The sequence below is a fragment of the Microtus pennsylvanicus genome, chromosome 14 (assembly GCF_037038515.1).
Source record: "Microtus pennsylvanicus isolate mMicPen1 chromosome 14, mMicPen1.hap1, whole genome shotgun sequence".
Classification (NCBI taxonomy): Eukaryota; Metazoa; Chordata; class Mammalia; order Rodentia; family Cricetidae; genus Microtus; species Microtus pennsylvanicus.
The window spans coordinates 47,856,325-47,874,589 of record NC_134592.1 but is presented as its reverse complement, the minus strand read 5'-3'; the positions used below and the strand labels follow the sequence as shown (position 1 = coordinate 47,874,589).

Here is an 18,265-nt window from a genome sequence, read left to right as displayed (position 1 = left end):
ACTGGAAGGTGACCCACTGCCCCAGTTTGGAGAAAACTTCTTAAACTCTCTAGTCAAGGTCATGCAGCTACTGTGGGTAAAATCATAGCCAGTAGAGAGTCTGATGATTCTAATACTGTACATCACACAGCTCAGAATTATTTTCATTTAACGTCTTAGTAAATGCTGTGTTTATGTATCTAAGGTATGTACTTGCTACTGTGTGTGTCCAGGAGCATAAATGTGTGACTCTATGTCTATGTGCACATGCATGTGTGGTCAAAGATGGATACTTTCTTTCCTCAATCACACTCCACCAGTCTATTTCCTTTCTACTCTCCACCAGTGTCTCCCATGAACCTGAAGCACACACATTTGTGTTAGGCTGACAGGTCAGTGAGTTTCAAGGAGCTGCCTGTCTTCCTTAGCTCAGTATGAGAGTATGAGAATTAAGTAAGCCATTTTTAAAAGCATAGCTCCTCCCCTTCCTCCAACTCTATTAAATCAACATCTCTTTGATGCTAAAACCGTGGGGTCTTCATTTTCAAGATTTCTCTCTGAGATTATAATTAACATTAAAATGTGAATCCAGTCACATTCTGGGTCATAGAGGTTTCATTTAAGGTTCAAATAAAATAACTGGTCAATTTATACCTAATTTCATACTTCATTAATCTTTCGCTAAACCTTTATTTTTATTGCTGTCTGTGTGTCTGTGTGTGCATCTGTTTGAGTGAATGCTTTATAAGTACAGGTATCTGCAGGGACCAGAGAAGGAATTGGATCTCTTGGAGCTAGAATCATAGTAGTTAGCTGTCCAATGTAGGTGTTGGTAACTGGACTTGGGCCTTCTGGAAGAACAGAAATCCCTCTTAATTGCTGAAACTACTCTAGAGTAGCCTACAGTTTGCTATGAACTCACATTGGAAGGGCAAGGTCTGCTGAACTTACAGTGGGCCTAAGAGAAGAAGAGAAAGATTTGCATGTGGCCAAATCTTCACAAACACACTTATTACAAATCTTTTAAAAGCTTATTTAATTCACTGATACTTTATTTTCATTTTCTAGCTCCTGTACCTATTTGAAAGCACTTGGCTGTGAAATTTTTCTTTCTCTCCCTTCTACTGACATGGATACTGTGTTTTAGTTCCTTATAAGAGTCATTATCTATAGCCTTTCCCCCCTTCTTCTCTCTGGGAACCACTGTAGGTTTCTCTATGACAAGCCTCACCATGCTGTTGCTTGAGCTTTCTCAAATACCTGATAGCCTGGTGTGCATCTCACCCAGTCTGTACTGTCTGACCTGGGTATGCAGTCTCAACTGCCCTTGGGACAACTATGGCATGAACACGGTTTTGACATTGCCTGCCTTTCTTCTTTTTATACTTTTACCCCTTGTTCCTTAACTCTTGCCAGAAAATCTACTGTCTTCTCATTCTAGTTTCAAACTCACAAGACTGTGTGGGCAGACAACTGCTACTCTCAGTTAGCAGGCACTAATTTGTCTGCGAGAGTGTTTGTAACTTGAAAGAAAACAAAACAGAGAAACCACTGCAAAGGGCAAAGGAATGGACCAGTGAGTAAAAAATGACAAGCTCCATAGAGCTTGTAGAATCAGGATGGTATCTTTAGTAGCTTTAGAATCCTCAGTTCCTCAAGATTGTTAGGACTTCTGGGACACAAGCAAAGTTCCACTGAAATATTTTATATTATTATAAAAACTTAATCAACAAAAACGAAGATGCATGTTCACTTCATTAGCAAATTTTAGCACACAAAATACTCCCACCATTTACGTAATGATTAAGTGCTGCGCTATTGCTGCATAATACCACGATGACATCCTTTCACTGCATTGCTAAATTGTGCAGTTTAGTGAATTAAGCTATATAATCCAAAATAGAAACAAATTTAAAAGATCATTAGCCATCTTTGCTCAGTACTGTTTTGATTTTGACTATTCGTTTCTCATTTTATACCATTTATTATTTTCCATATATAGATTTTTTTGTTTGGTTTTTGTTTGAGAAGAGGTTTCACTATGTAATTCAGGCTGTACTGGAACTTGCTATGTAGCTCAGCGTGACCTAAAATTGTGGTGATCTTCCTGTGTTTAGCCTCCTGAGAACTAAAATTCCGTGTGAGCCTCCATGCCTGGGTTATATCCTATTATTTTTATAATGTTGGTTTACAATTTAAATTATCAAACATGTCTGAAAAAGCTTGCTGTATATCGCATTCACGTTTTCCTAGGTGATCGGAGACCAGGACATTTATACTGCAAAAGATGTGGAAAGAAACTAGATTTTGAAATAAGATGTATTGGGAACATTAGACAAGCAAGCAACAACCACTTAATCTTTAACTAATAAACTACAGTTGAAAGAAGAGACCTTATAAAGTATTATTTCCATGTTTACTCTGGGATTCTAGCAAAAGCATATTCAATTAGTCTAATTTTCTCCAGGTTAACTGTGAGTTTTCTTCTCAAAGAAAATATTAGCATTTGTGCTTTGACACACTTCTGGTGCTTGCTTACAATTTAAATTTAATTTAACTTTTATTTCTTAACAAATTTTAACACACAAAATACCTCCATTAAGTTATTCGGATGCTGGAAGACCCAGACTTCAAAGAATGTCTCAGATGCACAGAAATTTTGAGTCCAACCTGAGTTACAAGAGACCCTCTATCAAAAAACAAACAAAAAACATTATGAGTGCCTGATAAGTTAAGAAACACCAGATATTTGTGTTAAAAACAAAACTTTTGCAGTAATTGGATTTTTTCTTGCTTTTTTCCTAACATACAGGTCATATTTTCTGTTTATGAAATTTCAATGACTTTATAATTAAAAAATAACAGCTCTGAATATTTCCTAGCCTTTTAAGTTTTTTTAGTTCAAATATAACTCAATCAGTAATAAATCATGTTATATCTTTCATTGAGCCCAGACTTACACCTTACCTCATGCAAGACATGGATAGACAGCCTGCCATAAACAAGGTTACAATTTCCTCAAGGAAATAAAAGTGAATAGAACTAAGGAATAACTTCCTAGTATTTTAGGAAACAAAAAAATGGATTAGTTCTATAAAATGTTACTAAATTTAAAGAGCTCATGGAGAATGCAGAGTAATAGAACACTAGTGGAGGAATTATAGGGAGGGAGTTGATTTTTAAACACAATTAACTGGGTTAAATGTTAATTATATTTATTCCTTAATGTTCAGGGGTTTACTTTGAGGCATAGTGGCAAAGATAGAGAAAAATTAAGCAGAATAGACAGTAAAATCTTGCGCTAGTTTTCAGAATTCCACTAAAACTCTGATTCCAACTGATCATTGTGGGGCAGTGTATTTGTTTCTTTGGGAAGACTTTCATTTATCTGACAGTGTCCTGGTGAACATCTGATTAAAAAAAAAACAAAACCAAAAACCTCCCCGAATAATGTTAGCATTATCAACCAGCGATTCCTGCAGTACCCAGACTGAAATCACTGCATCATCAAGCTTCGGTAATTCCGTGCCTTATACGGAAGCTTAGGTACCGCACCACATCACAATTCTTAAATCGCATTTGTTCACGAAGATTGTAGTGTCTAATGGCTTAGCCCAATCATGTAAACAGTCTCTCACAAAGGATGTCAAAATCAACCCAAATCTTGATGGTCTAATTATGCTCACAGTGGTGGTGAGTCTATACAATCTTCTTAATTGTGAAAGAAACGATGACACTTTCATTTTAATTGTCATTTGAAATATCGTTTTTGTTGTTTTTTTAAACGTAATTGCTTATTGATAGCAGAAAATTTCCCCAAACACTAACAGAGTATTTAACATAATTTCATTTATTGAAAAAAAAACAAAGTAAAATAACATACAGCTATCTGAAACTATTTGGAAGAAGGAAAATATCAAAATGTAAATTAAGTTCCATCTAAACTTTATGGTCTTCAATGTAAATCGTATTTCATAGAAATATAATACAATGCATATTTGATTAAACTTATACATTTAAATATACTGGTGAGACTCAAGAAATAAAAATGATAGCCTGGAAACCCAGGGCAACAATGAAGAGCCGTACAAAAACAAGCAAAACTACCAAGCTTATCCCTACTCATAGAATTTCCCATCAGTTTATTGAAAAATAAGAATACATTTCAGATCAACTTATGGAAAATTAGTACAATTGAAATTAAATTCAATCAGTTGTAAATATATCCTTGAGAAAACTATTGCAGTTTCTACCCAGAGTTTAACCTCAGCCCAACTCCAAATTTTGGATTCCAGTTTGAGATTCTCACATGGGTTCAGGGTAGTGAAACCACCACTCATAAACTTATGAAGCTTTAAATGAACATGTGCTCATAAAGCAATCCATACAGAAATATGTGGAAGCTTTGCCTGTCTTTATCTCTCACTTCTATTTCAAGGCAGATATTAACCCGCTCAGGACTGTTCCTCGCTGATGTACTTCACAGTAGAGTGTCAAGCTTCTATTTCTCTCTTTACTCATGAAATAACATACACAATTATATGTATACATACTATGAATATTCAGTCATTTTTATATTAGCTTTGAGAAAAATCAATTTTGTAGTAGCTTTTCTCCTAAGACAGAGTAGAAAATGATATATATTGCGTTCTAAAAACAACACTAGAGAAAATGAATTAAATGGGTTAGTCACAAAGGGAACGCTGTAGGAAAAGAAGTAGCTTGGGATTGAACCCTATGATTTTATTGTTTTCACAGAAAATGCAATAACTCCTCATTGACATCAACTGCCCAGTTGCAAGAAGAGTGTACCTTCTGCTTTGTTGAGACACAGCTGAAACAGTGGAAGTAATCATCAACCAGAATTTTTGGGGGGAAGGTATTTTTTTTCCATTTTAAATATCTATCGAGTGGCCCTCGTATTTGAAAGGCACATTTTAAAAAAAGGTTTTGCGATAAAGAACATGTACTTAGGAGAATCATTTGAAAATTTACCAAAATAAGATCAGTCTATCACCAGCTTTAAAATTATCAATAAAAACATAAATTGATTATGAAAACTAATTGTTTCTTTGAAGTTTATAGTCTTAAGTACAGAACTAAATGAATTAATTATTCTTTAAATGACACATGTTTTGACAGGTAAGTTTATTATTATAAAGTACTTAAGATAAATTTCATGTTTGGTGAAAAATTAGCACAATTGTAATTTATAGTTCTTCATATTTCCAAGTATGAAAGTCAAGAGTGGAATTATATTCATTATATAGTATATGGTATAACGACTATCTAGGTTCTTACTCAGAAACAATTCATTGTTCTGCCGAGTCAAATCAATGGGAGACATGAAATGAAGGCCATTCGTGTCAAGATCCGCTGCCTGACATTATAAGTGCCCATTAATCTGTTCTCTTAAGGAAATGCAGTCATGGAGCAAACCTCTGATCTACTGAATACAAGAAGCCACATGGTGACAGGGACCACAGTAGACCAGGAATACATGTGATCCGTAATGGAACTATAAGAACAGATGGTAGGAAAATCAGAAGGAAACAAAAAGGTAAGGGCAGGTATGATTGTAACGCATCTGAGAAGACTCTGATCTTTTAAAAAAGCAAAGGAAATTAGGTTATAAACTGCATAGTCCATGACTAGTTAGACATCCTATAATTGTGATTTTTTTTCTCACTTTCAGGTTTGAAGAAAAGAAGATCATACTTCACATTGTTTGGCACTTCTGGCCAAACATTTCGTGAATGTGGTGAATATTCATACTCAGGTTCTCCCAGCTCCCACGTGAACCTTCATTTCACTACATGGAAATCCTGCTAACTGCAATCAAAATAGGCCCAGTTGTAGATCATGTAACTAAAGAAAAGTGGTCCTGCTTCTAATTGATAGGGATCAATTATTGTCAATAATTGGAGATTACACGGTATGTTGTGTCTCCCAGAAGACAAAAACCTGATGGCTAGATGCTTCCCCTTTAAAACAAAAACAAACAAACAAAAAGCAAACCATAACAACAAAAAAATCCATCAACTCTACTGGCTTATCTCCATCATAGGCTGATACACTATCAAATTGGCAAAGGAAAATTGTTGTTGAGGCCAGTTTCCGATAGACATAGCAGTGTTAGAAATGGGAACACCATCCATACAGAGGCGCTTTAAGGGTTTCGTGATCATTAGTTCTATTAAAGACAAGGTGATTTCACAAAATTTCCAGTTCACTTTCCCAAATCATTTTAAAGCTTCCACATTTTTGGCAATTTGCCTTCAATGACAGCAACTGAGCATTTGATCTGAAGTCAAAACACCGGTTCTCTCTGATAGCTTGTCTAATGGACGCAGATCTCATGTGAGAAACCCATTTATTGTCATCTCAGTAGTCTGTTTGCTTCCCCTTCTGACTCCTCCCTGTCCTTCACATTCTTCTTAGAAGTTTAATCAAAATGAATTTTGAAGTACCAGCCAGTTCTCATGAACTCAGTAGTGTGTTTTCTGACAATGCGAAAGTTTGGGAAAAATTCATTTAGTATTTGATAAATGCATAATGATATAACTGAATCTCTTACTTACAGCAGCGTGTTGGCTCGGGATAACTTAGAGGAAAGAAAAACCTTGTTATTTTTCTTGAAAGAATATGTATATTTTCAAATAATCTGAATTTTGGGGTCTTTTTCCTTTACATTTACTTCCAAAATCATCACTCAAGCCAACTTAAAGATAATTGAAAGAAGATGACAAATTAAGCCTCTCTTTAAATCAAAAGATACTCCTGGTGTTCTGGCAAAAAGAATGTAAAAAATAAAACATAGCAAAATAAAATAAATAAAATTGTGTTTTCCTAATCTTGGACAGTGAAGAGATGTGGTTAGTTTCAACATGGTGGAAATAAAGGCAAATGCACATTTTTCAGATGCTAAGTGCCCATATATCATTTGCTTGAAATCTTTGGTTTGACTGAATAGAAGAATACCATTGAATTTTTGAAAAAAATTCAATAGGACTACTGAATTCAAATAAATTATGATAGTAATTTGTTCCTTTTGTTCAATTTAAAGGATTTGGGTTAGCTTGCTTCTATCACTACCTAGGTTTTCTGATATGTCCCCCTTTGAACTGATGATAAAATTAAACATTAAATTTCAAATTGCCTTTAGTTCATTCTTTACCTATAGAGGTACAACAGTTCCTACACGTATTACAGATAAAGGAAAGTGCATTGGGTGTTTCTATTAAAATTTCTTCCTCAGACTTTAATTGTGTGTGAAGCACTGAAGATTTATCCCGAGATAACATAACCAGTAAATTACATAGCTAATCTCATTTTAGTGATAAGTGAATATTGCCCAACAAACACACGTACTGCTTGTCATACCTTACCTGGAAAGAGGCTTTATTGAACAGAGCTGTAAAATTATATTTTAAATTGAATTATTGAATTTGCACAAACATTTCTACAGTTGTCTTAAAAAATCAAGCTTTGTCATTTCTACTACATTTTGTTGTGCTTTTTATATTAATATTTGCAAATACTGCAATTTAATACTTAGATCCCAATTTCTTGCATAATCAGTATTTTTTAAATCCTGGGGTATGGAAAGAACAGATAATAATAATATTCTTCTTTAGACAAAAGTCTTTTTAAATGAAGTTAAAAGCTGAGATAATTTAAGGAAAAAGATCTTCAAATTTTCATAACCAACGGGTGTAAGTGGAATTTACAATGCATTGGAAAACTGGCTGGTTAAAGGTATGGTTTGTCCTCAGGTAGCTCGAAATCATTTTTACAGGATTTTGTTTTTTTGTAAAAGTGTTTTTTAATCTTGTTAAAATAATAAAATAATATTTCACAATTTGCACGGAGTCTGACTAAAGGGCAGAGGCATATTACCCTCAGAGTTTAGAATAAAGCCGGATTTTTCAGGCCCAGTTCCGCGGCAGAGTTCGTCCGCACGGCAATCTCAACCTTTTCCTCGTTTCCTCTAAAGGCAGGGCCAATTTCATTTCAAATGGAGGTTAGAGTAAAAAAAAAAATCACTTCTGTGTTTTACCACCTTCTGCGCTAGGCATGATCACAAGAACCTTTTGCTCTGGTTGACCCATTTAATAACCTGGAAGAAAAAAGTGTTGCTCCCATTTCTGGTCTCAGTGGAAGTTCCTTTCTATGGACAATAAGCCGAAAGGCCATGGCTGTCTAGGAGGTCAAACAAACAATCTTGTCCGCATGGGCTTCTGCAGCAGCGGGTCCTTTCTTCTTCAGAAGCGGCTGGGGCATCTCGCCTGGAGTTTGCACGTTTCGGCTGTGTCGTCTGATTACAAACTAGTTCTACACAAACCGTTGTTTGCAGTGCAAGCTTCTGAGTGGAGAATTATTCAGGCTTGTTTCATTGAAGGCACTTGGTTTCCATGGCAATTTATAAAAGATGGTGGTTTGGTTTCTTCATAGGAACAGATGACGTAGTTTGGGTGTTCAAGTGGCCGCAAGCAAACTCCGATAAGCCTGTGTAATATGTAAGCCCAGGTTTACTGTCCTGGATAGTAGTGCATGCAAAAAGAGACATCACACAGTTATCTAGCTTAGCCATGGGAGGGAGAAAAAGAAAAAAAAAAGAACAGCGAACAGTAACAACAACAAAAACTAACAACAGTAAAAGAGGGGTGGGGTAAGGGGGGAGAAACATGAAACCTTTAAATAATTCTGAGTTTGGAGTATTTTCAATGAAGGGTAACAGCCAAAGGTAAAAGGGCCTACATTTATTTAATTCTCTACATAAAACCTTCTTGAAAGGAAAATAAATGCCAGCTCTCCACGTACCCTGTTTACAGTGAGGTTTTTGTTGGCAGGCCATTAGGTTTCCATGGTAACAAGCAAACTATTCATTTGAAACAAAACCAGCCATGACTTTGTGCTTTGACGAGGATTTCTATAGCTCTTTATTTCTTCTTCTTTTTCTTTCTTTTTTTTTTCTTTTTCCAGAGTTCAACCAGATGAAGCTGTAATCGTTTTAGCCACAAAAGCACCTGAAGGTCTCTTCTGTACCCAGGCCAAGATTATCTTCTATATGTAGTTTGGAATAAGTTATATTTCCATGATATCTTTTTATCCCCAGTGCTTAAAAAATGCTGTTTTTTATTATTAATTTTTGAGTCAGTAGTCAGTGGAGGAATCTTTGGTAGTTTGTTTATTTTTTTTTCTGTGTCCATTTACAAAGACTCTTTCTTCATGCCAGTGCCTGGTGAATCATTGATAGCCTCTGCCAAGATAAGGTCACCTTCGAGGACTCAAGATAGAGATGAGGATGATGACGGGGAAAAGCCATAAATGAACTAAGATCCCAACAGCACCATCCACGGAATCTAGAGATAAGGAAGATAAGTGCCCAGAACAGACATTAAGGACATAAACATTCCACAAACTTACTCATACAGGTTTTTTGAACAAATCAATTGAACACATGAAAAATCACTTGGGAAAAATAGGTTTTGCACTACATATCAGCTTTATTTCGAAGGCACGCAGAAGGGACAACAGCCTAGATTTATAGTTATGGATATGGTAGACACATTTTACTCTGTATTTACTAATTTGAAAGCCTGGACACGAGAATATTCACCACTTCTGCTTTCTTTTCTTATCGTCCCCATTTGGAAAGTTTAATTTAAATTATGAAATCCAATGCATTTAATTTTGGTAAAAATGTAACATTTGCATGCAACATGGATATAAACTTCACTTAATGTAAGGGTAGCATTGTTGATAACTGTTCCAAAAGCAAAATGAAATCCCACAGTCTCTGAAGAGAATACATTGTGTATGTGTATGTGTGTGTTCTTGGCAAACTAGGTTCATGTGGGTGCAGCAGAATCTTTTCTGAAATGAAAATCGAGGTAGTTGTTGCTAAGAGTGTATTTTAAATATTAAGTGTCATATCAAGGCACCACGACCTATTGATGTTTTTGTTTTTTACAATGTTAAATAATAGAGTCACTTTTGTACATTAAGCTGTAATTAGATAGTTGGCTTTTAATATCTAGACTATAATAATTTTTCCATAAATATGCTAAGTTCAAAAGGCTCTGGTGCACATCAGACTTGAGAAACATATATTTTCAAACCTTTAACTTTGCTACATCATTGATGAGTTATTTGTTTAAATTTAGCTTGATTACTCTTTCATTGTGTGCTCATAGAATTAAAGTTTCCAGATTAGTCTAAGAAAATCCTGCAATTGAAATGCATTCCAAAATATGATTCTGAAAACACCTTTCAAATGAAAAAAATGAGAGGAAGATTTAGGGATCAAGGCAACACATATTTCTAGTTCTTTTGAAATATTCCTGTTTATTTAAGAATGGACCTGAAATAAAAAAATGAAATTTGAAGGTATCATTCAAGTAAAATATACAGACTGTTCTGCAGATAAAAACAAAACTATTTAACAAGACTGTGAAGCAAATATGAAGTAGATTATGTCAGAATAAGTAGGGTTACTCCAATACAAAATATACACAGTAAATTCCCACATAACTGCATTTATCTAAACAGTATATTTCAGCTATTTGGAGTTAAAAAAACAGCTTGGTTATGTGAGTATTATGTGTATAGATTTGCCAAAGATTTTAGTAAAAGTTTTCTAAACCCCTGACAAAATAGCAGAAATAAATATATTTTAAATCTGTTTTTAATATCACTGTGCATTAGTCTTACATAGAATTAAGTAGACATTACTATCCCTTTATGTTGCTGCAAATATGGCAACAATGGCATTTAATCATTTGATTGAAGCATACCTTGGATGATTTACATGCAGAAATAAGAAAGTTTTAACTAAACCATAACTTTTTGTATGAAATGGAAACATATTACTGTCATAGTTCCTATGTCACTTCCTCCGCACATCAAGCGAGACTCCACAGGAGAGACACTTACTCTTAGTCGGTAGGTCCTGCTTTGCACATTCTCCTTCAGCTATTGATACATCGTCAATGGCGATGTCACCTTCTATCCCTGGACCTCGAATACCTTCAAAAATTAGCTAAAAATACGATAGATTTGTTAGAGTGGTTTTATTGTACAGAAACATATTTTCTCAGTTTCCCCTAAGCACACGGCCCAACTCTTCCAGAAGTATCTTAAGGAAGGAATCAGTTATATTTTACAATTTAAATATATATATATTTAAAGCCAAGAGCAGAATGGTGCCCTACCGGGTCAAAATGCATTGATGATGTGCAGGTACACTGCACAGGTTCCTCATGCTTTTATACTCACCTTTTGACATCCTGCTGTGATGTTTTGGAAATTATAAATTTAAAACATGATGACATTTATGTGTATAAATATCATAAATTTGAGTCTAGCCTTTGAATTTCCAGTATTTACAATAGTCGAGCATGGAGGCCCAGTGCATGAGTGTTGAGAGGGCAGATGAGTGATATCAGGTAGGCTTCATTTAAAAATTCCAGCTATGATAACAAATAAGAATGGTTAGATAACTTTAATTAATTACTCTTGAAGGAAACAAGATCTTGAGAATTATCATCTTAGTCTTCAAGCTATCTCTTTCCTCCAGAAAAAAAAAAAACCAAAATAGGTTCTTAAATGTAACCAAAGTATTTAGCTGTTTGTACTCTTGAAATTTTGAAATAAAATATTAATTTGGTCTTTCCAAAGAAACAACAATTTAATAAACAACTCTAGCATAAGGTAATACAGTTGCATGCATTTTACAAAATAATCTTATTTTACTATTATTTGCTTGTGAAAATTTACTTTGAGCAGTAAGAAAGATTTGCATTTACTTTTGGTTCATCTTTGAAAACAGTTCACTGAAGACACATTTAAGATTATTCTTAGAGAGTTTAGGCTACCTTTGAAAAGCTGATCAACATTGCTTTGTATGCTATGATAATTTTATCAATGAAAATCTCCAATTAGTTGAAACTGGAAGTTTCTCATCCTGCCACAGCTGCTTTTAAAATAACTACCCAGAGGCTTAATATTAATTACATACTGTTTGGTCTGTTAGCTCAGACTTATTATTACCTAGGTCTTGCAACTTAAATTAATCCATTTCTATTAGTTTATATTTTACCACAAGGCTCTTAGCTTGTTACCTCACATCTTGCTTCCCCAGCAGTTGCTGTCTGTCATCTCCCTTACTCTGCTCTTTTTCTCCCTGTATCTCTGTTTGGATGTCCTGCCTGGCTCTATTCTGCTTGACTATTGGCCAAGTCAGCTGCTTTATTAACCAATGGTCATAAAACATATTCACAGCATACAGAGACACCTTACATCAATTAGTAAGCAAGGACATTGGTTTTCAAGCGTTTTCTAAATTCCCTGCTCTTCACTTAGAAGCAGTCTGGTAGACAGAGTCTTCACAACTTCACAAGGGAAATGTTTGGTGAAGTCTTTATTAACAGATTTAATTTTTAAATACGATTTCCTATTTATCCTTAGTATTTATTCATGATAATTAAGACTGCACAAAGCCATCTCTGGAAAACACCCCAAATAACATGCATCACTGAAGAGAAAGCAAGTGGGCAGGCTAAAGTTCAAACACTCAGAATCAAGTTTTCAGTTTAAGAATTTTGAGTCTTCAAGGCAAATGGGCAGAACGAACTAAATTATATGCTCTGAAATAAGAAACTGATGAACCACAAATCACAATCCCAGAGAACTTAGACAACAATGAGGACCCCAAGAGAGACATGCATAGATGTAATCTACATGGGAAGAAGAAAAAGACAAAATCTCCTGAGTAATTGGGAGCATGGGGACCTTGGGGGAGGATTAAAGGGGTGGAAAGAGACAGGGAGAGGAGCAGAGAAAAATGCAGAGCTCAATAAAAATCAATTAAAAAAAAGAAAAAAAGAAAAAAAGAGAGAAACTGCTGAAGTTAGAATGTTAAGTCTGAAATTGTCTGGGATATGACTACAAAGAGGTGGAGATGTGAATATTTTGGACGACCTTAGATACAGATCCTCACCTTATTCAGAATCAATGATAGAATAAATAAAATTTCCCCAACCATCTCTCTCTTTAATTATGGGATACTGACTCTTTGCTGATGATAATAGGAACCAAGTGTCATCCGAAGCCAGCTCTGAGAGTCTCCCTGAGTATTTGTTTAGTTCCACACAAGCAGAAATGTTCTACTTTTGATTTAAAAAAAAAAGCCATACTTTGTTGGATTAAGGTAGGGTGCTGTCATAAGAATAGATTTTTATTTTATGTATGTATTATGAATACTTGAATATAGTGTTATATAGAGCACTGTATTGACACTAAAATGACTGTTGCTCAGTCATTTTAATTTTAGAGAAAAGGAAAATGATGTGTTCTAGCTGGTTAATTTAGACATAAGTATCCATAGTTGTGTAAAATGTTGTTCATATTTATGTGTAACTTTGTGATTATTGTGACTCAAACCAGTGGGACAAAGAGCTATTATAGTCTCAGAAAGCTCCTCTAAGGCATGGTTGCTTGCTTATTTTTACTTTTGATATTATAATACAATTATATTTATTCTCTTTTCTCCCTCCAAACCTTCTCATGTACCCCTCTTCCCTCTTCTTCATATTTTTGTATTCTTTCAATGACTGTTTTTGCCTGCACACACACACACACACACCTAAATATAACCTGCTCTTTACACATAATGTTATTTGTATGCATGTATTCAGGACTGCTCATTTGGCCTTGGGCAACCAATTTGTGTGCTCGTCTCTGGAGAATGCCACCTCTCCTTCTCCTAGCTTTTTACAGTTGCCTGCAGTTCTTCGTGTAGGGTTGATGCTTTGTGGGCTTTTCCCATCCAGTTTCACACGTCCACTCTCATCATGCTCGCTGCTTCTTTTTAGTTTTTGTTCTAGTTTGCTGAACTATGATCAGCCATTGTAAAAGATAAGTCATGGCTGAATTAGGCAATGGTTTCTGAGTATAGCAGCACATCATTAGGAGTCATTTTATCATTACATTTTCATTCTATTTTTAGACAAGTTTTAGTGGGTTTTACCCTAGGTCCCTGGGTTATCTAGTTTCCAGTTCTTGGTCACTCCAACAGTGTTTCCTTTTGTTGCTTTATCTTGTCTGACTTCACTATGACAGATTTTATTTTCTCTTCTTATATTTTATTTGGTTATATTTTTCAAAAATGAATGAATGAATGGAAACTTAGCTATGAGGGTAAAAATTAACATCTGAAAACTGTCACTTATGCTTGCTGGAAAGGGAAAAAACAACTTTCTTCAACTGGGTATATCAAGCACTTCAGGGCACGCCTCATGTTCAGGACTAGGAGATCATAGATAATGGACTCCACAGATTTTTGTATGCTTTTATTTGGCTACAGTTCAGTGGTTTTTTTTTTTTTTTTGGAGGTATTTTTTTTCTTGGTTTTGGGGGAGTTTTGCAGTTGTATTAGGTTTTTGTTTATTTATTGAGAAAGAACTTAACGTTGGGTGGGTGTCTCAGAAGCAGGGGAGGATTTAGAAGCACTTAGGGGAAGGACTAATATGATAAAAATGTACCCAACTTTAAAAAACTGTTTTAAATAATAAAAATATAATAAAAAGAAATATAAAATTAAAGAGATATGAGGCGACACATGCCAGCAGGCAGAGAGTGCTGAATTCTTCCTTGGAGAAGCTATCTCCAAACTTCACAATGCTACCTATTCAACTTGCTGAGTGTCAGCATGAAGAGCCTCTAATCTGAAATAACAACCTAAGATGTGAGTTGCTGGGAAGACAGAGAAACAGAGCACATTGTGAGTTTTAAATGGGAGGCACTTATTTAGAAATTTTACTTTCCTATTTTTAATTCTGTTTATTTATGTGATGCTCTAAATGTGTAGGTACCCATGGGGGCCAGAGGCATTGGAGACCTTGGAGCTGGAGTTACAGGTTGTTGTGACTTGCCTGTTGTGATTGCTAAGAATTGAACTAGGGGTCCTCTGCAAGACCAGTATGTATTTAACCTATGAGCTATCTGTGCTGCTCTTTAAAGTGTTTGAAATGGTGAATTCCAAACATCTGCATAAACCTCCTGGAACTTGGCTCACCTTGTCAGCTTTAGAGCTGCATACGAATATGTCCCTGAGTGATAGTGACAGCTTCCAGGTAACTTTTCATTATTAGACACTAAAGTCATGTTGAGAAAACATGATCATCATTTAGTAATAATTACTTACATTTAAATTTCTTTGAAATCTGTATCCAAATATTTAAATGCTGATTCAAGAGTAAAAGATCTTTAATCACTTTTGGCAAAACTAGTGAACTACAAATGGTATTGTCTCATACTGTCTTTTAACACATGATTCCTGGAAAAAATAGACTATATTTCAAACAAATTACAGTATTAACAAGAGAAATAAGTTATTTTCCTTGACACATGGTATATAAAATATAAAGTGCTTTATAAGGTTAAAATGTATTGATCTTATGTTTATATAAGTTTTGCTCTAATCCTTGAAAATATAGCAAAATATGTAATGAAAATATCATTAAAACATTGATGGTGCTAAATTAAGTCTATGAGAAAGCTTGCAAAGTAATATTCATATAATAATACCTTTATTTGGTACAATACAATTTTATTTTTATGAAGCAAACAGAAGATGCTCAATAGAACAGGCAAGTGTGTATGTTGCAAGAGTTTTTAGATCAACATAATTAAATTTTCAATCAAATAAAACTAAATGAATCTAAGTAAAAGAGGCACTCAACACCATTTATAGCTAATTTACTCCAAAAGGAAGGAGAAAATCATGCTCACACATGATTTAAAAATACTTCCAAATGTTAGATGTTTGAATGATATAACTTTTTACAATTTAATTTACACGACATTATATTTGTATCTCCTATTGTAACAATGCTTTTTGGTAGGCATGACATTACAGAAAGCATTTTAAAACTCTTCATTCTATATAAGTTATTTCAGAGTAAAAAACACTTTTTTAAAATAATTCTAAGTAACAATAAAGAAGAATAAAGCAAATTAAAACTATTATGTCAAAGTACGAGTAATTTCCTTGCACAATTAAGATTAAAGAAATTAAATAAACATTTTAATGAAATAAATATTTTAGTCAAAGATCTAAAAATACATTGTGAAATAAAAGAATAGAAATTTCATAATTAAAAATTATTACTTATCTTACTTTCTCACTGATAGTTTAGCTAAAGATACATTGGACCTAACTTTTAACTTCTGATGGTTTCTACCCCAAACAAAGTACTAGAAATCACACTATTTTTTTCCATTTGAAACACACAAATTACTAAATGAAATAGTCAGACCCTGATATAATGATAATCATAGATACATGAGAAATGAAAACCAAGTCACTCAATACTTGCCCTGATGGAGTTTTCAGATCATTGTAATCAGAACCAGTTCAAAATCTGGCAGAAAATCTGACAAGAAGAGACTGAATTGAGACCCCCATAGAAAAAGGCAGCTAGAATTTTTTTTTAAACATTACACATGAATAGCCTTTAAACTATGTTATACACTTTTGCTTCACTTAGCCATATCTGGGTTTGATATATTTATTTGTCAAGTCACATTTGTAAGATTGACAAAAGATTTGAATTTGGTTTAGAATTTTATGTTTTCTTGAAGCACAATAGGAAGAAAACAAAATATATGTGGTCAGGCATAAACAATACCAGAAAATACTAAAAAGGAGAAGAAAATATAGTGGGGGTTAGAAAGGAAGAAAAGGAGAGAGAGAGAGAGAGAGAGAGAGAGAGAGAGAGAGAGAGAGAGAGAGAGGAGAGGGGAAGACAAAAAGTGGTTTTCTTTAATAAATCTTAAATTCTTAAAATGCGTAGATTGTTCCTAAGTCACTTAAGCACATCATTGTTAATGCTTTTCACTATTTACAAAATACTTACAACTATTCAGTACCTAAGTTCAAATTCATGATGCCTACCACCCAAATTACTAGATTTTCAAAGAAGAACAAAACAATGATCTATAAAAGGAAGAAGAATTCATCTATTAAACCAACCAAGGATTGAAATAGATGTGTCATTACAGAGAGTGACTCCAAATAGTTAATCATGATTTACCTTCATGGCACTGACTAAAGAAATAAAAATATTTTGTAAAAAGACTAACCTTGAGTTTATAGAGATGAAGTGTTCAATTGTTGAGATGAAAAAATCATTGAAAGAAGCTAAATCCAGAGTAGGCATTACCAAACAAATGATCATTGAATGTACAGGTGGAATATAAGCCATTCAAAATCAAACACAATGTCAGATGGTGTGGTGGTACATGCCTTTAATTCCAGCACTTGGGAAGTAGAGGCAGGCAGAATTTTATGAGTCGAGGTCAGCCTGGTCTACAGAGCGAGTTCTAGGACAATTGAGGTACCCAAAGAAATCTTGTCTCAATGCCCCCTCCCGAAAAAAAAAAGAAAAGAAAATACAAACTTTCAAAGAGGAGTTTGAAAGCCAGAATGGGTAACAAAGAAATATGAAGAAATCAGCCACACAATCCTCAGTTTTCATATAATGATGAACCCACAGGGTCAGGAATTTCAGTAATTTAGAAGTACATAGAAAACAAAAACAACATACCAGAGCATATCAAAGTCTAGATTCTTACAACCAACAATAAGGAGAAAAGTCTTAAATGATATCAGAGAAGGAAGCTTGCAGAATAGAGAGAAAAATAAATGTGTGTGCCACTGGAGATTCTTACTTAAGAAGAAGACAGAGACAGAAGAACATCCAGAAACTTCTAAAAGAAAAACTACTAAGCTATGCCTAGAGAAAACGATTTCTCCTTTTTTTTGAAAAATGAAGGTGAACAGGCAATTTTTTAAAAGTACAGAAGGTGAAAAGAATTCATCCTCAACAGACCCACACTTGAAGAAATGTCAAATGAAGTCCTTCAGGCCAATCAAAACTGATAGCAGATCCAAGTAGGTGCTTTTCACTGCTATAAATCTATGAAAACGTCCAAGGAACCCAAGGGATGGAAAGTACATTGAGAACCAACTAAACAAACCAAGGCTGCCTTCTATATCAGAAGTAGAGCCGAATATAGCACAGAGAATTTCTCCAAGGCTTACCTAGACCACTATGGAGGAAGTTTGATTAGTTTTTACAGCTCTGGTCATCTCTTTGTACATTCCATTTTATATGTTTCTGTGACTTTTACACAAATCTCTGCAGCTGCAGAAACACATTTTCGTGGGTATTGAACCTGGACCTCTTTTGGGAATTTAAACCACCTCTTTGATTTCTGA

General features: G+C 34.5%; 1 protein-coding gene across 5 annotated transcripts in view; it reads right to left on the bottom strand.

Moving 5' to 3' along the window:
* Positions 1-7,359: 7,359 nt before the first annotated feature.
* The window catches only part of Mdga2 (MAM domain containing glycosylphosphatidylinositol anchor 2), a 716,330-nt gene continuing 705,424 nt past the window's right edge, over positions 7,360-18,265 (bottom strand). For all 5 annotated transcript variants that reach the window (XM_075947276.1, XM_075947279.1, XM_075947278.1 and 2 more), the window contains 2 exons: positions 10,918-11,023; positions 7,360-9,344 (listed from right to left, as the gene is read on the bottom strand). In XM_075947276.1, coding sequence (XP_075803391.1) covers positions 9,256-9,344; positions 10,918-11,023 — 195 coding nt within the window. In that variant the 3' untranslated portion in view covers positions 7,360-9,255. The remainder of the gene's footprint in view (positions 9,345-10,917; positions 11,024-18,265) is intronic.